The following is a 19,893-nucleotide window of genomic DNA, read 5'->3' on the forward strand; positions in this document are numbered from 1 at the left end:
GCCCACCAAGCCCTCGCCTCGGGCGGGGCCGGACCGGGGCTGCGGACTGGGCGGTGCCGAGCGGAGCCGAATGGCGCTCAGCCGAGCACAGCCGAACCGAGCCGAATGGAGCCGAACCAAGGCGAGCCCAGCCTACTGCAGCCAAGCCCAGCTGCAGGTGAGGGGGAAGGACATGGCCCAAAGCCATGGGGCTCTGCAGCCCCTTTCCTCTGAGGGGTAGCGGGGCAGGACGTGCTGGTGGCGGGTGCTGGAGTTGCCCGGGTCTAGACTGCTGAGGTGGCATCTCAGATGAGCCAGAGGCTCCAGGAGACGTTAGACCTGCTGCGAGAGGGGCTAGGGGTCGATCCTTAGCTGCTACAGCATCTCTTTCTTTTCCCTTTCTGAGCCACACAGCTCCCTGTTCCACTTCTTCTGCAGCCCCTGTTGTCCTCCCTTTATAGCCGGAACATTTTATATACTACATCTCTTTAAGAAAGACTAGCACTAAAAGATCTTCCCTTTTCCCACAGTGTTGATATCCAGGGACTGATACAGCATCCTTCACCATCCAGTCAGTGAGATGAAGTCCAATTCCTGTAAGCAGCTGCACGATGGCGCCCCTCAGTATTGCTAAAGACACGATACAGAGAATAATTCAGCAGCTGCAGAACAATTTTAAATTGATTTTCACTGGTTTTTTGTTTTAAAAAAGCAAAATAAGCTTAGGGAGTCAGGAAGTAAATCAATTTTATGCACAAGCAAGACATCGGTAACTATGCAGAAATGATGTTCTAGCAGATAACCTGGTGGAAAACACAGCTTCGCTAATGACTCTAGCCTTCACTAATAATGACGAGCCCAGCATTCTGAGGTGCATCTCAGCAAGAAGGGCTGTGTCCTGTTTGAGCTGCTCTTCGATAGCAGATGGGAGGCTCTAAGTTGGTTCTAGAACAGTAGAACAGCACCCTCAGGAATCCTGCACTACTGCCAGATAAAGTGACCTCAAAAGCTGGAGATACAATTCAATTTTTTTTTCTTTTAATTAGAGGTCTTACCACAATTGTGCTTCTTGATGTCCTCTGATTGTGCCTGGAACAGTCTATGTACCTCCCTCTCTTAGCCATACTAGAGAAAATGCTGAGGGGGGAAGGCTTGCAGATGTAGTTCACAGAGTCTAGCCCACAGCCACCTTTAATGATGTATGTCTGTCTTTCCAACGTTTTCACATCCAAGAGGACCAATACATTTTATACACTGCATTCTTGTGCTCAATATTCCATTGATAGGAATAAACAAGGAGAAAAATTGGTTCCATTCCCCTTCTCTAAGAAAATTGTTGCATTGTTTCTTGCAGCTGTACTCTAATAATTATGCAAACTAACAACTAATTATCTCACTTATCTATCTATGCTGCCAAAATACAAATTTTTATTTTTTACCCAGTCCCTGCCCTTTTACTCAGTACAGCTTTAGCAAAAAAGAGAGTATGATCATTTCTCTGTAGAGTTTTTTTCTCTCTCCAGCCCTTTACTCACCTTGAATTTAAGTCAGAGCAGCCAAGCGGCTGTAGCGCCTTTGAGAGCTTTTATACCTTGTGGTAATTAACTCCTCCCTTTTCCCAGGCATCATGGGAATGAGAGGCGGGCCCGGCCAGGGGTATATTAACCTCAGCCTTTGCTAAAGGGGTTTATTCCCTCCCTAGGCTGGATGGGAGTAAGGGCTTTCCTCTTATTTCAATAGAGGGGATGTTTTGGCTTATCTCAGCATTTTTTTTCGGTGGATGCTTTTGGCCTCTAAAGTAACAGAGGCTTTGAAGACATCACGAAGAAGATAGCATTGAACACAGAGGCTATTTAAGCTCGTGGTTTTGGCCTGAGCATTCAGGGATGGTAAGGTGCTTCTGTAATTTTGGGGTGTTTTGGGTTTTTTTTTTTTTTAGAAGTGTTGTAACTTCTGGTTGCATCAAGTATGAAATTGCAAATTTTTTCAATGTATTCATTGTAGCACAAAAGGGACCTGCCCCAAGTCAAAGATGACATCTGTAATCCAGGTTTCCAATAGGTAAATTGTGGATTGTGTCTAGGAGAGTGAATGTGAGTAGGGTAGCCGGTTTAGGAAGCACTGAGAGGGCTTTTGAAGGCTGCATGGTAGAAAAAGGTATCCATTTGGGGCCCCATGAGGCTTTTCCTTAAGCACAGTAGATGCATTTACATGTCTTAAAGCACATAAATGCATCTACTATGCTCACAGGAACACCATATAACTTTGTCCTTTGCTAACTCAGGTGTCTATTGAAATAATGGCCACAGCTTTTGACTTGAGATGAAGCCAGGGTGCACTTAGGACCTGGGTGCACTTAGGAGAGGGGAAGTAGCTGAGTTGCTGGTACTGGGCCCATGTACCACTAAACTTGTGCATTGATTTTGGTTTTCTTCATCTTAGCTGACTAAGAGGCTATCACGGGATCTTTAGAGATGGCTGTGGAGGACTCATTTTGCATCCAACGTGGATTCATGTTGCCACTCATCCGAAAGATAAGTCGAGGGCTTTGACTTGGAGATGGGATGATAGCAGGGTAGCCAGGTGGAAATTCCTGGGAGAGATTTAATAATTAGTGCAGGGGTAAAGGATGTCCTCTAAGGGGCCTCTTAGGACCGCTACAGGTAGCGGCTCTACTTTTGATTGCAACCGTAGGGTGTGCAGTGCAGAGCAGTTCCAGCCTGTGTCGTGTTGTCTAGCGTGTCTTCGGGATCCTTTGGATCACCTATCTCTGCCTTCTTCCCTCGAGGACCTTTTTGCAAGCATTGTTCATCATTTCTAGGTTCTTGAGTGTTCGCGCTTCTCAGCATGATGTTCGTTTGTTCTTTTACTGGCAGGCTTGGCCGCATCTTGGAATCGCATCTCAGAAGCGTAGAGTCGGATGCCTTTTGTGTCCTTGTCCCTGGCTGTATTGCTATCTATCCTTTCCACCTGTGAGTTGTAATGTCCTGGGGCTTGTAAGGATATGAGGAGCATTCTGAATGTAGCATTGTCTCGCAGCTGTCTTGATCATTGTGACCGGCTGTTCTTCTAACAGGTCACTCTGTTACAGTCGTGTTTTCTGCTCCTTAGAGCCTCCTCTGTCCATTGTTGCCACACCATCGGTCATCTCTGTTGGCATTGTCTCAGTCCTCGCTGTCAGTCTTCTCCCTGGGAGCTTTTTTTATCATTCTTGTGTTATGCTGTTTGTAGCATAACGTGTTGTTTGTGTTTAGCCTGGAACTGCTCTGCCCTGTGGAATAGAGTGGGGAGTAGGTGGAATAGAAAGAAGACTCTACAGGTAAGCTTTAGCTTTGCTTAGCCACCCAAGTCACACCTCGGACACAGCAACTGTGGCCAGTCCGTGTGAGGTTTGGCGGTACGGCAGCGTCTCGCAGTTTTCTAGCTGTTCGTCTTAATGTATGCCGTTGTCAGATCCTAGGCAGTTTGCTTTGACAAATGAGAACTTGGGAAAAGTTAAGCTTTCCCTGTGTGTCTGAGTGACTTTGACAAATAATTTTTTTGCAGAGGCAGAGGGATAGGATGTAAACCTGGCACAAATGGAGGAGGCCAGAGGAGCATAGCGACCAGGTGAGTTGGCACCTGACCTCTGAGCGATGGCCTGACTTTTGGCTCTATGTTCGGCTCTTCGTTTCATTTTGAAGATGTGAAGTGCTCAGCATGGCCAGGTCTCGGCACAGGGGAGACTGTGAGCCGGCTGAGTACTAGTGGCCAAGACAAGTATTGATTCCAGCACTGAAGTAAATGCTACCAGAGTTGTTTTATTAGTGATAAAACTGTAAGCATCCTTTGGTTTTTCTGTATTTTACAGGTGGTCTGCAGCATTCAAACCACTATTCCAATATGACAGAGACCCTTGCGGAAAGAGGTCACGGTCAAGCGTTTCAGATGAAAACTGCCACACTAATGTGATGCCTTTGGACCCTATGTGGGTACATGCCTTTCCTTTGTTTTGCCCCGTCTTGCCCGGGAAGGTGGGTCATCATTCGGCTTTTCAGGGGAGGTGTAAATAGTGGCTATGTTACAGCATTGCTCCTTGTCTTTACTTCTAGGAGGTAAAGCTGGATCTCAGCAGCCAAGGTCAAGTGAGTGAGGTAAGCGGTGACTGGTGGACAGAATGAGTGGTTATTGCTCAGTTATCAATTTCTGGTGCAGTTCTAAGCATCCATTGTCATTTATGTGTTATAGGGGGTCCACTTTTTTATGCTGAATCTCCTCGCTGACTGGCTGATGGTCCCAGTTTGCTGCCCTCGTAAGCCCTCTGGAAGTATTACAGGACTCTGCAATGAAGTTGTTACACTTTCCTTTTGGAGGTACCATCCGGGTAGCCTTCGGCAACAGCCAAGGAGTTGTGGCAAGTCGGGGAGGGAGGGAGGAGGAGCAAGGGTCCACTCAAGTTCCAGCAGTGCCACAACACCTTATCTCCACTCAACCCAGGTATACCCTGCGATGATGGTGTCAGCCTCGGAGCATGGCCAGAGCGTGCAGCCCGAGGACCTGGGCCCTCTTAGGAGACGGTGAGTAGCAGAATTGTTGGGGTTTGACCGATGTGCCACTAAGTTCCTGTACTGATGTTTGGTTTTCTTTATTGTAGCTGACTGAGACACACCAGCGTGGCGATGGCAGGAACTTCCTGGATAGCGAGAGGCGGCCCAAGGCAGATTCACATCCCCAGATGTCCGAGAGATAAGTTGAGGGCTATGACCCACAGAGGGAATGAAAGCGGGGTGTTGGGTCGGGACTTGCCAGGAGGGAGTTTTGAGTCAGCTTTGGAGATGGGGATACCCAAGAAGCGGCCACTTAGGCCACATAAAGGGAAAGTCTCACATTTGATCACAATGCTGAGGTGTGCAGGGCAGAGCAGTCCCAGTGCATGTTGTGTCACTTGTCTATTGTGCGTTCTGTGTTTGGGCATCTTGTGTTGCAGGTCTTTTGCCTTAGCCCTTAGCTGTGCTTGCAGTCATGCTTCTCACTGAGAGTTCTCTCTCCTTGTTGCATCCCCTCATTTGTCATCTGCTGTGTCACTGCATGGGTATGGCCTGGAGCTGCTCTGCCCTGCTGCAGTCTCGCCTATAGGTATAATAGAACAAGGCCCCGGGACTTGAAATTTGTAATATAGGGTGTACTTTGGCATCTAGATGGTATTCCTAGATGGACACAGGATGGCTGGGGCTGTTAAGTTCTCATGCAGCCCTTTGACTTTTGTCATCACTTTCTTTCAGATGCAGATGGATTAAATCCGTGGCAGAGCGCCCCACACCGGGTGAGGGGGTTCCTGCAAGAAGGTGAGTCACTGTTTGTGTTTGTAGGGCAAGTGTAAATGCTGCCTATGTTACAGCATTTTTCTTTGTCTTTATTTTTAGGAGGTAAAGACAGATAGCAGAAATCAAAGTGAAGTGAGCCTGCTGCCCCTGTGGCCCTCCAGAAGTTTTAAGGGACTTTGCAATGAAGCTTTCTGCCAGGAGTAGTCCAAGAACAGCTTTTACTGGGGACAGCTCTGACCTTGCTGAAATCATTGCTGAAACCTCCCTTGACTCTTGCAGTGCCAGAATTTCACGGTGGCAGTGGTGAGGCAGGGACTGAGCCAGGTTCATTGTCCCCAGAGCTCAGGTAGTACAGGACAGTCAGGCCAGTAAAGCCCCTGCTCAGGGCTAGGAACGAGATCCTGGCCAGCTTTCCCTCTCTGCCCCTCTCTGCAGTCCTGCTGGGCTATGTCATGCCCTGGGGCCACTCTGCCATTGCTCAAATGGCCAAAATCCACTCATCCAGGAGTGGAAAAGGGAGGGAGGGCACAGGAATTCATCTTAGATGGTGAGGCCTGGAAATTTTCAAGGCAACTAATTGATCTTTGGATTATTACAGCAGAGCAGAGAACACGGTGCCATGGGCTCTGGCAGGGCTGTGCTCAGCTCTTTGTTCTCTCCCACGTCCAAAAGTGTGACCAGTTCCAGCAGCAGCAGCAGTGACAGCTCAGCCAGCGACTCCTCCTCTGACAGCCAGGACTCCTCTACCTCCTCCGAGGACTGTGACAGTGAGGACAGCTCCTCCTCCTCCTCCTCCTCCTTCTCCTCCTCCTCCCCCTCCTCCAGCAGCTCTTCCTCCTCCTCCGACTTCGGCTCGGATCCGAGCTCCTCCTGCAGCAGCAGCAGCAGCTCTGAGGATGAGCCCCCAAAGAAGAAGAAGAAATAGCTGGGGAGCTGCAGGACTGGTGTGGAGTGGGGGACAAGCCCCTCCCAGGGGCTGGAGCACACGGCTGCCAAACATTCAATGGTCAACATTTCTACTGCTCACACTTTCCAAGTGTTTTGCCTAGTTGTTCCTAGGACATGGAAGGTATTAAATGGCTTCCTGAGACTTACTGAGAGAGTATTTTTGTGCTTTATCCTTTTATGGAAGATTTTACTTTTTTAGTTCCAAGAAAAATTTTAAAAAAATCTATCATCAGATTCGTTGATATGAGCTAAAGTCCGGTAACCTGGATGTTTACATGCTGGAAAGCAAAAGCTTTTTATTGCAGGTTATGCTGTGCATCATGTGCTGTTCCTCTGTTAATGACAACTTCACTTCCATTGAGAAAATCCTCTCCAACTGTTAAAAGCAGAAGTTTTTCGGCGCTGCTGTGGCATTGTTGAAGCTGAATGCACAACATGTCCCACACAGAGCATCCCATCTCATCAGCTGGTGACAAATGGATTCTGTGCTGCTGAGCTTGTGTTCCAATGGCTTTTCCTGATGCTTCCAGGTCTAGTCTTAAGTGCACCATCCAGCTGAGCTGTGTTGGTTTGTTACTGATCAATGGAGTGCTTGTCCTGCCTGCAGCTCTGGGCTTTTCACTCCCCTGTGGCCTTGGCTCATGTGTTGCAAGTGTTTGCTGAGACACAGAGTGTTGGTGTTGGGAAGCAGCAGCTCAGTGACTTGGGGCTGCTGCTGCTTTAGGAGTTTCATCTTTGTGCCTTTTTTTTGTCAATTCGGTGTGCCCCAGTGAGACAAGGGCTGAAGTGGGTGTTCTGCAGAGCTCCAGCACAATATTGCCACGCAGCAAAAGCAGAGAAATAATAACAGCCACAACTGGGCACTGTTCTCACTGGATGCTCAGTAAAAAGGAGACCCCTTGAAATAAAGGGCTCAAAGGAAAGTGTTTCCCTTTTGGACGTGCGTTTGTTTCCCTTTTGGACGTGCGTTTGTTTCCCTTTTGGACGTGCGTTTGTTTCCCTTTTGGACGTGCGTTTCCCTGGATTGCCGAGTGACAGTCTGCAGAAATTCAGTCATTCTTTGTTTGTGGGAACTGCCCTGGAGAATGAAGTGAGTGCAAAAGCCCCACAAGCCCTACAAAAGCAGATGCAGACAGGCTGCAGAGCAGGGATTGCTGGATGCAGAGTGGGAGTTCTTTGTTCTTCTGGTGCATTGAAGCAGTTGCCATTAGGATTTTATTTGGTGATGCAGTCTCCTGAATTTCTTCTTGTCAGAGTGCCCTTTGTGGGGAGGGGGCATCACTTTGCTGTCTGCTTCTTCATCGCCTTCCCCTCGGTCCCCTGGGGCTCCAGGTAATCCCCTCTCACCTTTGCTTTTCCAAGGGTCTCTAAATGAGGGCTTGAGCTTTGGTGTAGCTCCCTTTACAGGGAAGATCTGTTCCAGGAAAGGTCTCCTGGTCTGGACCGATGGCATTGCAGGAAGAGCAGGAAACCCCAGAGCTCCTGTGGCTCCCTCATCTGATTTGCCTGCAGGCAGCAAGGATCATTCCCAAGTGTCATCCCCTGGCTCCGTGACTCGGGGAGGTTGTGTTCCCCCAAAGGCTAGGGGCCGCTTTGTTTTGCGGCTCACGAAAAGTCCAGCTCGGTGGTGCTGGGTTTGGTTTCTGTGTGCAATGAAGGCACTAAAAAATTCCCCTCCTTCACTGGCACAGCCCTGGAGTGGGAGCAGCTTCCCCTTATCCCGGAGTTATCCCGCTCCTGCCCTGGATCCCTGCGGTGCCGTGTGTTCTCCAAGCTCACAGCACTGCTGGCTCTAAACAAGAAAAACAATCCCTGTTCCATCTCTTCTCCGTCCTTGATGTTCCCAGGCCCTGCATCTCCCTGGCTATTCCCTGTGGGAGTCTTCATCTCCATCCCACCTTATCCCGATCAAATAAGGGTCTGAGACGTGTTTAGCAGCAAATGCATTCTTGTGAAGAAAGCCAAGAGCAAAGAGTGTCCAGATGCAGAGAAGTCTTTAGAAAAGCACTCCGGACGTGCAAATGAGGGATGTGTCTTCCTGCGTGTCCTGTTGTTTTTTCTCTGTCAGGTTTTGGAAGGGTTTTCTCTCAGTGATTTCCTGCAGTCCAGGTGCGTCCCTTCTTTTGTCCAAATCCAGTGCCAGAGGATCGAACAACTGATGAGTGGGGCCTGGGATGAAAACGGTTCTCCTAAAATGAGGGAAACAATGCTAGAAGAGAAATAAGCATCCTTTGAATACCTGGGATAAAAATGCTGGAAAAGGGCACTTTTATTTGATATGGTGTCATTCTCTTTTTTTTTTTCCATGGCTAAAACTCCATGGTGAGCAATTAGAGCAGAAATATGAAATGCAGGAGTCTTGGATTCCACAGTGGGATTAACTTCCCTTTTCTGCTCTCTTTCAGGACAGGAAAAAACCACTGAACTCGCCCCATCTTTGGGACCAAGAGCTTTGGTGTTGGAGTAGGCAAAGCCAGCTAGGGCCCCCCTTGTCCTGCCCATGGTGTGGGTCAGGGACAGGCTCCTCTTCTCCTCTGGACTGGGATGAACTGCCTAGGGAATGCTCTTTCTGACAGGCCGGTCCTAGCCCCGGCTACTGGAAATGGGCAGAGGTGAAGAGGCAAGTGCCAGAGTTCCTTGGGGATGATGGAATTGTGGTGTTTGGCTGTGCCCAGAGGGGCAGGTTGGGCATTTCTGTGTGTCCGAGGACCGGTTTGGGTGCTGGGGAGCCCGGGGAGCCGAGCTCTCAGTGCATTCCCGGCTCTCCCAGGGGTGGCAGCTGGTGCAGGGCTGGGTGACAGCCTCTGGTCGGGCTCGGGGCAGGCCCTGGCCCCGGCACAGACACGCTGGGGTGGTTTGGGGCCGCCTGGGGAGCCGTGGGAGGCAAATGAGGGATGGTGCTGGGCGGAGCGATCGGCCTGCGCTCGTGTCAGCGCAGCCGTGCAGGGCACTGGGATCTGGGTAAAACACCGGCTCTCCTGGCGTTCAGGGAGGCAAGGTCTGAGGGACTGGATTTACTTGGGACTTTCCAGGACAGCAGGAAGAAGAGGAAATGTGGTGCCAGAGGTGCGTCCCATCAGGTTGCATTTCCCTCTTTCCCATTTCCATTTCCTCCTCAGTGCAGGTGTCCCCTGCAGCCCATGAGCACGGGGCTGGTGACAACTCCCTGTCTGTAGAGGGATTCCTTATGGAACAAGGGCAGATGACACTTGTGTGAGGCTTACGACTGTTAGAATTAGACCAGGATGGGTTAAGAAAAAGAAAACTAGAATGGTGTGTTAATCTTACTGGTCAATTAACAAATAGAATCCACTCTTCTGTAAGAAAAAATACAGTGTATGGAGCATATAGAAGAAGCTGGTTTTGCCTGCTGCTGCTGCTGCTTGGCTTTATCATGTAACCCCATTTGAACTCTGCCTTCAAGACAGCTGTGAGACTGTGAAATAAAGAACTTGGCAGAACAGCAGCCTCCTCTGCTCTTTCACCCTGGTCCGAGAAGGAAGGGTACCCTGTCAAAGGCTCAACACTTGCCTTTCTGAGTTTGTTTCTGAATTTCTACCTTTCTAATTTTGTTTCTAATTTTTTTTTTTTTTTTTGTTCCTAACTTTGTTTGTTTTTAACTTTCGACCTTTGGAAATTTGTTTGTTTCTTGTATTTTACCTCTTTGTTTGTTTATAAATTTCTGCCGTTGTAACTTTGTTTCTAACTTTCTTCTTTTTAAATTTCATTTGTTTTTAACTTTTTACCATTCCTCCCAGCGAGGGATGTGTGCAGAATACTAAAACCTGTTAAGTTCTTCACTTTTACATCTATAGGCAAGTGCTACTGATTTAGATGTAAATTCATTTTGAAATGAGCCAGCCCTCTCTCTCTACTCTGTCGCATACAGGGATATAAGAAGCTGGGAATAGAGATCAGCAAGTTTTGCGAATAACGAGCCGGCGTTTTTCTGTAGGAAGGAAAGAAGCAAGTGCCTGGTCCCAGGAGCCGAGACGCTCGGGCTGCAGGAGCTGCAGAGCGCCCAGAGCCGGCTTTTCCCTCTGCTGTCCCTGCCCCCGGGCTGAGCTGGGCGGCGCTGCTGCCGCCTGGTGGCGAGAGCGCGGCACTGCCGCCCCCGACACGGCGCCCCGGCGCTGCTGCCGCCCGGTGCCGGCTGAGCCGAGAAGGCGGCGGCCTCGGCGGCTGCCGAGCGTGGCAAGGGCAAGGAGCGGGAGCGAGCGGGGCTGGGTCTGTCAGCGGAGGGGAGGGGCGAAGGGCGGTTCGGAGCGCCGAGGGACACGGCCGTGCGTGAGCGGGGCCACAGCTATGGAAAGGAGTGGGCGCCGTGCGGGGCGGTGACCGCGAGGAATGACAGCGCGGGGGGCGGCCCGGCGGGGCCGGTTTTGCCGGGCAGCAGAGGCGCGGTCGCAGCGCGACCCGGGCGGGGAGCACCGGGCGGGCACGGTTGGAATCGAGCCGCCCGCGTGTCGCTCTCAAGGAGGCGGCTCGGAAAGGAAGGCGCAGTTCCGCGCTCTCGGGACGGCGTTAAGTGACGTTTTTATTAGAACCTGCCAGGACCTTGCAGAGGGTGGTTTACACTTCCGCCACACTCAAGATGGCGGACGCACTAGGCCCCTGCGAGAGGTGTCCCTGCCGATGCCTGCCGCCGGTCGCGGAGCAGTCGCCCGCCTCCGGCGCCGCTGACCCCACCAGCCGTGTTCTCATACCGGGAAGCACCGCGGAAAATCGCGCGGAAAGCGCGGGGCCGGCGTCGGAGTCCGGGCCGGATTCAGGCAGCCGAATAGACAGAAGCCCTTGTGAGGGGCGGCGGGGGCCCTTAAGTGTACCACACTAAAGATGGCGGCTCGACCGGAAGTGGCTTCTGCCAGCACCCAAGATGGCGGCGAAGGGCGGAAGTTACGTCACCGCCACACTAAAGATGGCGACCTTGTACGCTGTTTTCTGACCTTCTCAATATGGCGGCACGGAAGGCCCCCTCCCCCCCAAGCTGCGTCTATTTGGCTGCCTGAACGCAATGCCGACGCCAGCCCAGCGCTTGCACGCAGTTTTCTGAGGCGTTTCCCGCTATGCGGACACCGACTGTGGGGTCAGCGGCGCCTGGGGCAGGCGGGAGCATTCAGGCAGTCGAATAGACGGAGCGGGGTCCTTCCGGCCGCCATCTTGAGAAGGTCGAATAGCCACATTGGTGCGGTACCGGCGACTTCCGCCCTTCCTCGCCGGGAGCGGCAATGGCGGGGAGCCCGGGGAGCAGCGCTGCCGGGCCGGGGGCACCGGGGCGGGTGCTCCGGGCTCGGAGGTGAGCGGGGAACGGGGACAGCCCCGAGCGGACGGTGGGGGCCGCGGGGGATCGGTATTCCGGCCCAGGGATGGCTGTCCCGGCACAGGGATGGCTGTCCCGGCACAGGGATGGGTTCCTGGACTATCTAATAATATTATATAACGATCATACAAGGAGAGCTATATAAAAAATCCTCCATGGTCATCCTTCTCCCAGCCCCGCTGTGTTTTCAGGATCTTGGGGGAAGAGTTTGGGTCTGGACAAGGCTCTCGGGCACAGGGTGGGATTCTTGGGGTGCAGGGCCAGGATTTTGACTCGATGCTCCCTGTGGGTCCCTTCCAGCCCAGGAAATGCTGCGATCCTGTGCCTCTGAGGGTGAAATAAAGGGGAGCGGTGGGGTTTTTCTCGTTGTGTTCACAGCCCCGCCGGCTCAGGGCGGGTTCAAGGCGCAGCTGCCCCGAGCCAGCGGGACCGGCCGGGGCTGCTCGCTCCCGGTGCTGCCGCCTTGTGGGGAGAGCCCGGCACTGCAGCCCGCACAGGCGCTGGCCACGGGATCGGCGTGGAACAGCAGCGCAGGGAGTGCTGAGGCAGCCCAGGGAATGCTGCGGTCCCAGGGAAGGCTGAGGCGTCCCCTGCTCGGGGCACTCGGCAGCAAATCCCTGATGTTGAGCAGAAAAAGGAAAGTTCTGGGTTAGTGGGAGGAGGTTTCTGGAATGGAGCTGGCACAGGTGCTGATCCACGCATGGAATCACGGGCTGGTTTGGCTTGGAAGGGACCACCAAGATCCTTTACACTCTGTTTGTTGTCTGATTCCACAGCAAAGAACATCCAGAACTGCCACCTCACCCTCACGGACAGCAGGAATGTCTTCCACAGCTCTTGTTTTGGAATGGGAATGGCTGTTGGGAGCTCTGGCAGGACCAGGTAAGAAGAGAAATGGGATCATTCTGGCTGCTGCTGGAGGTGGTTTTCTGCTTTCCGGCTGTTCTTCTCATTGATCCTTTCACAGCAGTGTTCTAGGGCACATTTGAGGGTAATTCCAGGAATTTCAAACCAGATAAAAACTGGTGGGGCAGAAATGTGAACCTGATCCATTTCTGGTAATTCCAAGCTTCTCCCACAACACCGTTCCAGGGGAAACCTGATAAAAGGGTAAAGATGCAGAGGAACAAGTGCTGTAAACCCCCCTGGCGCTCTGAGAGAGCAAACCTTCCAGTACTCCCAGCAGATCTCTTGGAGAAAGTGTGGGATCGCAAGGTTTTCCGGGAAAGCAAAACAAGGGCAGAGATGAGGGAATAGGCTTCCAGTTCTTCCTTTAGCTGAAAGCCTGGGGGAATTGAGAGGGGCCACAAGAACTGTTTGTGTAGGAAAATGGGAGTTTGGGGGCTGAATCTGAGTTTCCCTCTGGGGCATTTTCGAGGGAAAAGCTGAGGTGCTGTTTAAGGGAGAGAATGCACATTCTTGGGGTGGAAAAGGTTTGATCAATATTGTAGAGGAAGTAAAATGTTGGGGGTAAAAGTGGATGCAATCTGGAGGGGACAGAAGGAATATTTTGGAGGCAAAATGGGGAACTCAGTAGTGGACAGAAGGGGAACATTTTGGAGGCAACACTTGACAAACTCTCTGGGGTGGAGAACGAACACATCGAGGGAAAAATGAGGTGATGAGCAGTGGGCACGTAGGGAAGGTTGGGGGGGTAAATGTTGAGAAAAGCCCCGTGGTATTCAAGAAATCCTTGGAAGCAGGACTGAGGAATTCAGTGGTGGAAAGATAGGGGAATTTTGCGGGGGTAAAACTTTAAAAGATCTAAGAGTTGAGAGTGTGTGTTTTTAGGTAAAAAGGATGTCTTGTTGAAGTTGGGCGTCTGGATTGTGGCATTTATGGATCACAGGGTGTTTTTCCTGAAAGTAGAAGATAAAGAAGACTCCCAAAGCCTCGGTAGCTGTGTTAAGAAATCCCTCGCAGGGAAGAAAGGTGCCTAAACCTCCTAGAAGTAGGGACTAATTAGCATGGGAAGGGAAAAACCCACCCCCAGTGGGAGAGAGCCTGCCGGGTAAGGGAAGAGAAGGATGCCCTTAAGAAGAAGCAGGGAAGGTGAATTTCTCGGTTTGCTGAAATGTATCAAAAAGTTTGGAATCTGGGTCTGTGTGGGATTTTCTCGGCCATATGCAGAGCCCAGCGCTAGGAATAAAGTAATTCCAGGCTTTCCAACGCCAAAAATGCAGTACCAGAGAGTTCTGTTATCCCAAGGACTTGGGGGATATTTGGCAAAAATTTCCGGGGGCCCAGGCTGGACCGAGCTTTTAACGCTCCCCGGATTCACGGGATCGGGGATTCCAGCGTGCCCTGCACGGTTTTTTTCAGGGAAGTCCCAAATCCTTGTGAGCACAAAGCAGAATCCCCTGGGAGCTGTGAAGGCAACGGGATATTTCTTGGGAATTTTGAAGGATTGGGTGAGTCCTTAGTGTTAGGTTGGAATGAACGCAAATTGTCCGGGAGTTGCTGGTTTAGGGATGGCCGGGTCTGGGTTTGGATTTGTGGGCACCAAGTGTTCCTTGTGTCAGTTTTAGGTCTGGATTGGTGGGAATTGTCAGAGAAAAGAGAAGGCAATTGAAATGCAGAGCTCCATTCTTGGAGAAATGATCAGGATGGGAGAGGAATGGCTGTGGAGCTGCTGGGAGCTCCTGGAGAACGAAAGGATCTGAGGTCTGGAGGCAAAAGCTGTGGAACAAAGCCTGAAAAGGGTGCGGGGTGGGGCGGGAGGGGGAGGAGGGCACCGTGGGGGGGGTGAAAGAGGGAAAGAATCCCTGCTCCGGGAATCCAGCAGGGACCAGGAGAGGATCATTTTCCATCCACTGCTCTCAGTGTAATCCTACTGAGGACGGTCAAAGGGAAGTGATTCATTTGTTCTTAAGTTTGGAATGAAAGGTGCTCTTCCAGAGGGGAATATTCACCTGTTAAAATTCTGTTGGATACAGGAAAAGAGGCAGGAAGCAAGCAGCTGGGGAATGAACGGGTGGATTTTTGGTGGATACAGGGAAAGACACAGGAAGGGGCTGTTAAGTAAAATACACCTCACGGGCAGCACCAGGAGAAGCCTCAACTGCCCTTTTTTTCCAAGCTCTGACATTCCAGAGGAGTAAGCAGTGGTCAGCCCATCACTTTCTGTATTCCTTGGATGCCCAGTGCTTTGTTGGGAAGAGATAATATTTGGAAATGAACAAATCCGGGGATGTAATTTCCTGATAGTAAAGCCCCAGAGACCCTGGTTTTGATATCCTTCCAGCACCCAAACGCAACAGAGGGAATCCTGGCGGAGCTGGAAAACGCTGTCGCTCCGTTGGTGGAATTCCTGGGAAATGGAAAGCAGCAGAAGCAGCAAGAACAGAGTTGGAAGCAGGCTCCAGCCGGGTAAGGCAGACACCAAATCCTTTGGAACTGGGCAGGGGTGGGAAGAATTAATTCTTACATTTGTAGCCCATGGAGATCCCGGCAGGGAAGACTGCAGGGATCAGACTGGGGACTGATCCCAGCTGGGGGCAGCGAGCCTTGGAATTGGCTGAAGGGAAGAAAGAGGGATCCTTTGAGCACAAGGATCAGCTGTCAAATGCGGAGATGGCATCAGACAATTCCTCGGGAGGGTTTAGTTCCTGGGCCAAATCGATCTCCTGCCTTGTGAAGGAGCTCAGAGATCTGGGAAGAGCCCAAGCAACGCAGGGAATGCAGTGGCAGATAAAACTGCTGGGGAACGGTGGGGAAAAGCATCCGAACAGGGGCCCTCGTTTTGTACAGGAACGGTACAAAAAATTGTCCGAAAGAATAGGAATGGAATGGGATTTTACGTATTCCTCGGAAGCCACAATCCAGTGGGAAGGCTGAGAGAAAGAAACAAAGCCTAAAAAGGCAAATGAGCCAAATCTGCCCAAAGCCTCCAATGGCCACATTCCCTGGCATTGCTGAGGACTTCAGCCAAGCTCCAAGCAAAAGGTGAGCCCCTATGGAATCCTTTCTGGGAGACCATATCCAGCTGGGACCCTTCCTGGAGAAGGCCATGGGATATGGGTTATCCCAGGTCCAGAGAATATGTCATTTCCTTGGAAAAACACTTGGATCACTGCATCACTTTCTTGTTTCAGGCTCACCAGTCACCCGGGCTATCCAAGTCCATCCTCCCCAGCGGGGAGAGCGGGAGCACGTCCGGCCATGGAGAATTTCTGGGAGAGCCCGGGAGAAGAAAGAAGGCTCCAGCTTCACAGATCTGTGTCATAACCCATCCTGTCGGCCGCTCCTGTTTGATCCCGGTGCATTTGTCCTCTTGGATTCAACCTGAGCAGCGCTAATTGCTGGCAATTAAGCAGCCTTTGGTACTTCTTTTCCATGAAACCTCTCCATCCTGCCCTTCAATCCTGTTGCAAACACGGGGAAAACCCAAAACTCCGTTTTTTCCCCTCTCCCCTTCACTTTGCCTCCTCTTTTCTTGCAGGCTTTGGGCTATCCAGGCTTGCATGTGGATTAGGCAGAGCACCCTGTAAGCTCAGCTCCAGGTGGGATTGCAGCGGTGTTGGAAGCACCAGGGATTCTCCCAAGGTTTGGTGTGAGGAGCTGCATCTTGGGAGGGGCTGGGATTTTGTGCACTTCTGGGGTTTTTTTTTTCCTGTTTGCCTTTTGGGCTGCCTCAGAGAAAAGGCTGAAAACCGAAGAAGCTGAGGGGGGGTTCCCAAATTCCTTTCCAGCCCTTCAGAGGAGGCACAAAGCCACGTGCAGCTGAGGAAAGGGATGTGAGGAGAATGGCAATAATGGAGCCTTGGGACTCTGCACTTCATTCTTTTCACGTGTTTGGAGGTGCAGGAAATGCCAAACCCCACAGGAATTCTGCGTCTGTAACATCGGGTGCAACCTCTTGAAACCCAAGTGCTCAGAGTGGGATTTTCCCAAGGGTAAATCCCGATGTGACATGGCAAAGCTTCAGTGAGGATTTCCAGGCTTGACTGCACAGCTTTTGGGAAAGCTCAGTAACCAAACAAGAGCAGATTTCTGTCGGATTTGGATCAAACGTGGCGTTTAAATCTGGGACAGCTCAGCTCCCCGGGTGGGAAAGTGCTTGGAGTAGCCGAGAGCTGAGCCGTTTTTGAGAATTCCAAGCGTTGTGTCCTTACGCTCCTTAATACAGCGTTTAAATAATTGATCCTGAATGGAGCCAGTATCAGAGGGATTTGTTAGAGGGGCAGGGATGTTTTTTCACGTGGCAGTGTGTCAGGATAGTCAAGACTCCTTACGTCAGAATTAATTGGTCTTCCTTCTTTTCCCTTTTGTTCTTTCTAGATTGTGGCTGAGTGGGGAGAATATTTGGGATAAAGAAACGAAATGCCCGAGGGAAGCTTCGTGTTCCCGTGGGGATGCTTTAGGCGCGTGCAGCTTCTGAGCTGCACCGAAAGTTGAGGCTCCCCCAGAAGCCTTCCGAAGCTGGAAGGGCCGGGGAAGAGAATTCCAGGAGAGGTGTGGGAAGCGCTTTCTGCCAGGTCTGGACAGCACCGAGGTGGGAATGACTTCAAAGTGTTCCTTGTCCCTGTCCTGTTCCCAGCCCAGGACAAAGTTGGTGTTCCCTGAGCGGCTGCGATTCCCTGGATGTGGCAGGAGGAGGTCTCTGCCGGGGAGTGGGAGAAATGTCCCTGCCCGGTGCCGTGTCCTTGGCGGGCAGAGAGCGCCGATCGTGGCAAGGGGGGTTTGTGAGTGTGGAATCAATCCTAGCTCCTTTTTAAGGGGGTGTTTTAATGAGTCATCAGCAGGGACCACTTTTAGCCAGCTTTAGTTAAGTTCCTTTTGCACAGGTTTCATGTGGCTTTGATGGTGAAATCACCAAACCCTGAAGTTTGCCAAATTACCCCTGAAAAGCTTTAATGAACCAATCCTGAGGGAACTGGGGATTAGATATCTGGGATCTTATGGCCCTTTGAGGCCATGTTGGGTTTACCCCCCGATTTTGGTGCTGAGGGAAACTCCAAGTTAAGAATAATCCAAATATGAAGCACTTCTCACAAAACTCAGCTTTGCAAACCTTTATTTGGGCTAAAAAAGAAAAGATGGGAATGCCCTTGGCAGAAAAGCAGCTGTGAGGCACAGCAGGCTTCAAATGCCTGTCAGCAGGAGCTCCAGGAGAAACGGCTGCTGGCTCCGGGCATCCTGGGCTTTCCAGGCAGGTTTTGTACTGGATTGCAAGGCAGTTCTTCTGCCTCTGGGGGGTGGCACCTGCATCCCACTGGAAAGGGAAAATGTGGAGAGAGCGGCAAGCGGGAAGATGGTTGCTGATGTGTGTCCTTGGATTGCAGTTCCTCCCGGTGGGTCTGTGCTGCTGGAAGTTTGAAGGAGATCAGCCTTGGAGTACGTGTGGGTTCACCTGTGGGGTTTGGGAGCGACGCTGGACGTGAAATTCCAGGGATGTTCCCCTTGCTGGAGTGAGAAGCAGTGGAAGCACTTTGCTGTCTGCTTCTTCATCGCCTTCCCCTCGGTCCCCTGGGGCTCCAGGTAATCCCCTCTCACCTTTGCTTTTCCAAGGGTCTCTAAATGAGGGCTTGAGCTTTGGTGCAGCTCCCTTTACAGGGAAGATCTGTTCCAGGAAAGGTCTCCTGGTCTGGACCGATGGCGTTGCAGGAAGAGCAGGAAACCCCAGAGCTCCTGTGGCTCCCTCATCTGATTTGCCTGCAGGCAGCAAGGATCATTCCCAAGTGTCATCCCCTGGCTCCGTGACTCGGGGAGGTTGTGTTCCCCCAAAGGCCAGGGGCCGCTTTGTGTTGCAGCTCACGGAAGTCCAGCTCAGTGGTGCTGGGTTTGGTTTCTGTGTGCAATGAAGGCACTAAAAAATTCCCCTCCTTCACTGGCACAGCCCTGGAGTGGGAGCAGCTTCCCCTTATCCCGGAGTTATCCCGCTCCTGCCCTGGATCCCTGCGGTGCCGTGTGTTCTCCAAGCTCACAGCACTGCTGGCTCTAAACAAGAAAAACAATCCCTGTTCCTTCTCTTCTCCATCCTTGATGTTCCCAGGCCCTGCATCTCCCTGGCTATTCCCTGTGGGAGTCTTCATCTCCATCCCACCTTATCCCGATCAAATAAGGGTCTGAGACGTGTTTAGCAGCAAATGCATTCTTGTGAAGAAAGCCAAGAGCAAAGAGCGTCCAGATGCAGAGAAGTCTTTAGAAAAGCATTCCAGACGTGCAAATGAGGGATGTGTCTTCCTGCGTGTCCTGTTGTTTTTTCTCTGTCAGGTTTTGGAAGGGTTTTCTCTCAGTGATTTCCTGCAGTCCAGGTGCGTCCCTTCTTTTGTCCAAATCCAGTGCCAGAGGATCGAACAACTGACGAGTGGGGTCTGGGATGAAAACGGTTCTCCTAAAATGAGGGAAACAATGCTAGAAGAGAAATAAGCATCCTTTGAATACCTGGAATAAAAATGCTGGAAAAGGGCACTTTTATTTGATATGGTGTCATTCTCTTTTTTTTTTTTCCATAGCTAAAACTGCACGGTGAGCAATTAGAGCAGAAATATGAAATGCAGGAGTCTTGGATTCCACAGTGGGATTAACTTCCCTTTTCTGCTCTCTTTCAGGACAGGAAAAAACCACTGAACTCGCCCCATCTTTGGGACCAAGAGCTTTGGTGTTGGAGTAGGCAAAGCCAGCTAGGGCCCCCCTTGTCCTGCCCATGGTGTGGGTCAGGGACAGGCTCCTCTTCTCCTCTGGGCTGGGATGAACTGCCTAGGGAATGCTCTTTCTGACAGGCCGGTCCTAGCCCCGGCTACTGGAAATGGGCAGAGGTGAAGAGGCAAGTGCCAGAGTTCCTTGGGGATGATGGAATTGTGGTGTTTGGCTGTGCCCAGAGGGGCAGGTTGGGCATTTCTGTGTGTCTGAGGACCGGTTTGGGTGCTGGGGAGCCCGGGGAGCCGAGCTCTCAGTGCATTCCCAGCTCTCCCGGGGGTGGCAGCTGGTGCAGAGCTGGGTGACAGCCTCTGGTCGGGCTCGGGGCAGGCCCTGGCCCTGGCACAGACACGCTGGGGTGGTTTGGGGCCGCCTGGGGAGCCGTGGGAGGCAAATGAGGGATGGTGCTGGGCGGAGCGATCGGCCTGTGCTCGTGTCAGCGCAGCCGTGCAGGGCACTGGGATCTGGGTAAAACACCAGCTCTCCTGGCATTCAGGGATGCAAGGTCTGAGGGACTGGATTTACTTGGGCCTTTCCAGGACAGCAGGAACAAGAGGAGGTGTGGTGCCAGAGGTGCGTCCCATCCGGTTGCATTTCCCTCTTTCCCGTTTCCATTTCCTCCTCAGTGCAGGTGTCCCCTGCAGCCCATGAGCACGGGGCCGGTGACAACTCCCTGTCTGTAGAGGGATTCCTTATGGAACA

The 19,893-nt window shown here is 51.7% G+C and overlaps 1 protein-coding gene across 21 annotated transcripts; it reads left to right on the forward strand.

Moving 5' to 3' along the window:
- The first annotated feature begins 65 nt into the window (after nucleotides 1–65).
- On the forward strand, nucleotides 66–19,323 carry LOC116449259. 21 transcript variants are annotated; one of them, XR_004242312.1, is made up of 15 exons: nucleotides 66–157; nucleotides 510–575; nucleotides 2,422–3,588; nucleotides 3,830–3,950; nucleotides 4,071–4,112; nucleotides 4,207–4,331; nucleotides 4,456–4,535; nucleotides 4,613–5,303; nucleotides 5,382–7,562; nucleotides 15,645–15,872; nucleotides 15,992–16,095; nucleotides 16,831–17,044; nucleotides 17,835–18,030; nucleotides 18,106–19,020; nucleotides 19,104–19,323. XR_004242312.1 is itself a non-coding variant. In XM_032120597.1 (7 exons), exons 1-6 carry the CDS (start codon nucleotides 10,578–10,580, stop codon nucleotides 17,962–17,964), a joined length of 768 nt encoding a protein of 255 aa, XP_031976488.1. In that variant the 5' UTR covers nucleotides 10,113–10,577; the 3' UTR covers nucleotides 17,965–18,030; nucleotides 19,104–19,323. The 21 variants fall into 21 exon arrangements, 9 of the variants coding, with proteins under 9 accessions (XP_031976488.1, XP_031976484.1, XP_031976485.1 ...); XR_004242314.1 differs by lacking the exon at nucleotides 510–575 and having other exon boundaries at nucleotides 72–157; nucleotides 3,526–3,588; XR_004242309.1 differs by lacking the exons at nucleotides 66–157; nucleotides 510–575; nucleotides 2,422–3,588; ... (4 more) ...; nucleotides 4,613–5,303; nucleotides 5,382–7,562 and adding exons at nucleotides 11,254–11,526; nucleotides 12,327–12,432; nucleotides 13,342–13,482; ... (2 more) ...; nucleotides 14,795–14,919; nucleotides 15,301–15,495.
- Nucleotides 19,324–19,893: the final 570 nt, after the last annotated feature.

Source organism: Corvus moneduloides, chromosome 11 (assembly GCF_009650955.1).
Source record: "Corvus moneduloides isolate bCorMon1 chromosome 11, bCorMon1.pri, whole genome shotgun sequence".
NCBI classification, from domain to species: Eukaryota; Metazoa; Chordata; class Aves; order Passeriformes; family Corvidae; genus Corvus; species Corvus moneduloides.

Bases quoted from the DNA above. Each gene is read 5' to 3' on its own strand.
- LOC116449259 (XM_032120591.1), top strand. From the start codon at position 11,067: ATGGCGGCTCGACCGGAAGTGGCTTCTGCCAGCACCCAAGATGGCGGC. The intron at 11,527-12,326 runs GTGAGCGGGGAA...CTGATTCCACAG, and splicing joins CGGGTGCTCCGGGCTCGGAG to CAAAGAACATCCAGAACTGC. The intron at 14,920-15,644 runs GTAAGGCAGACA...TTCTTGTTTCAG, and splicing joins TGGAAGCAGGCTCCAGCCGG to GCTCACCAGTCACCCGGGCT.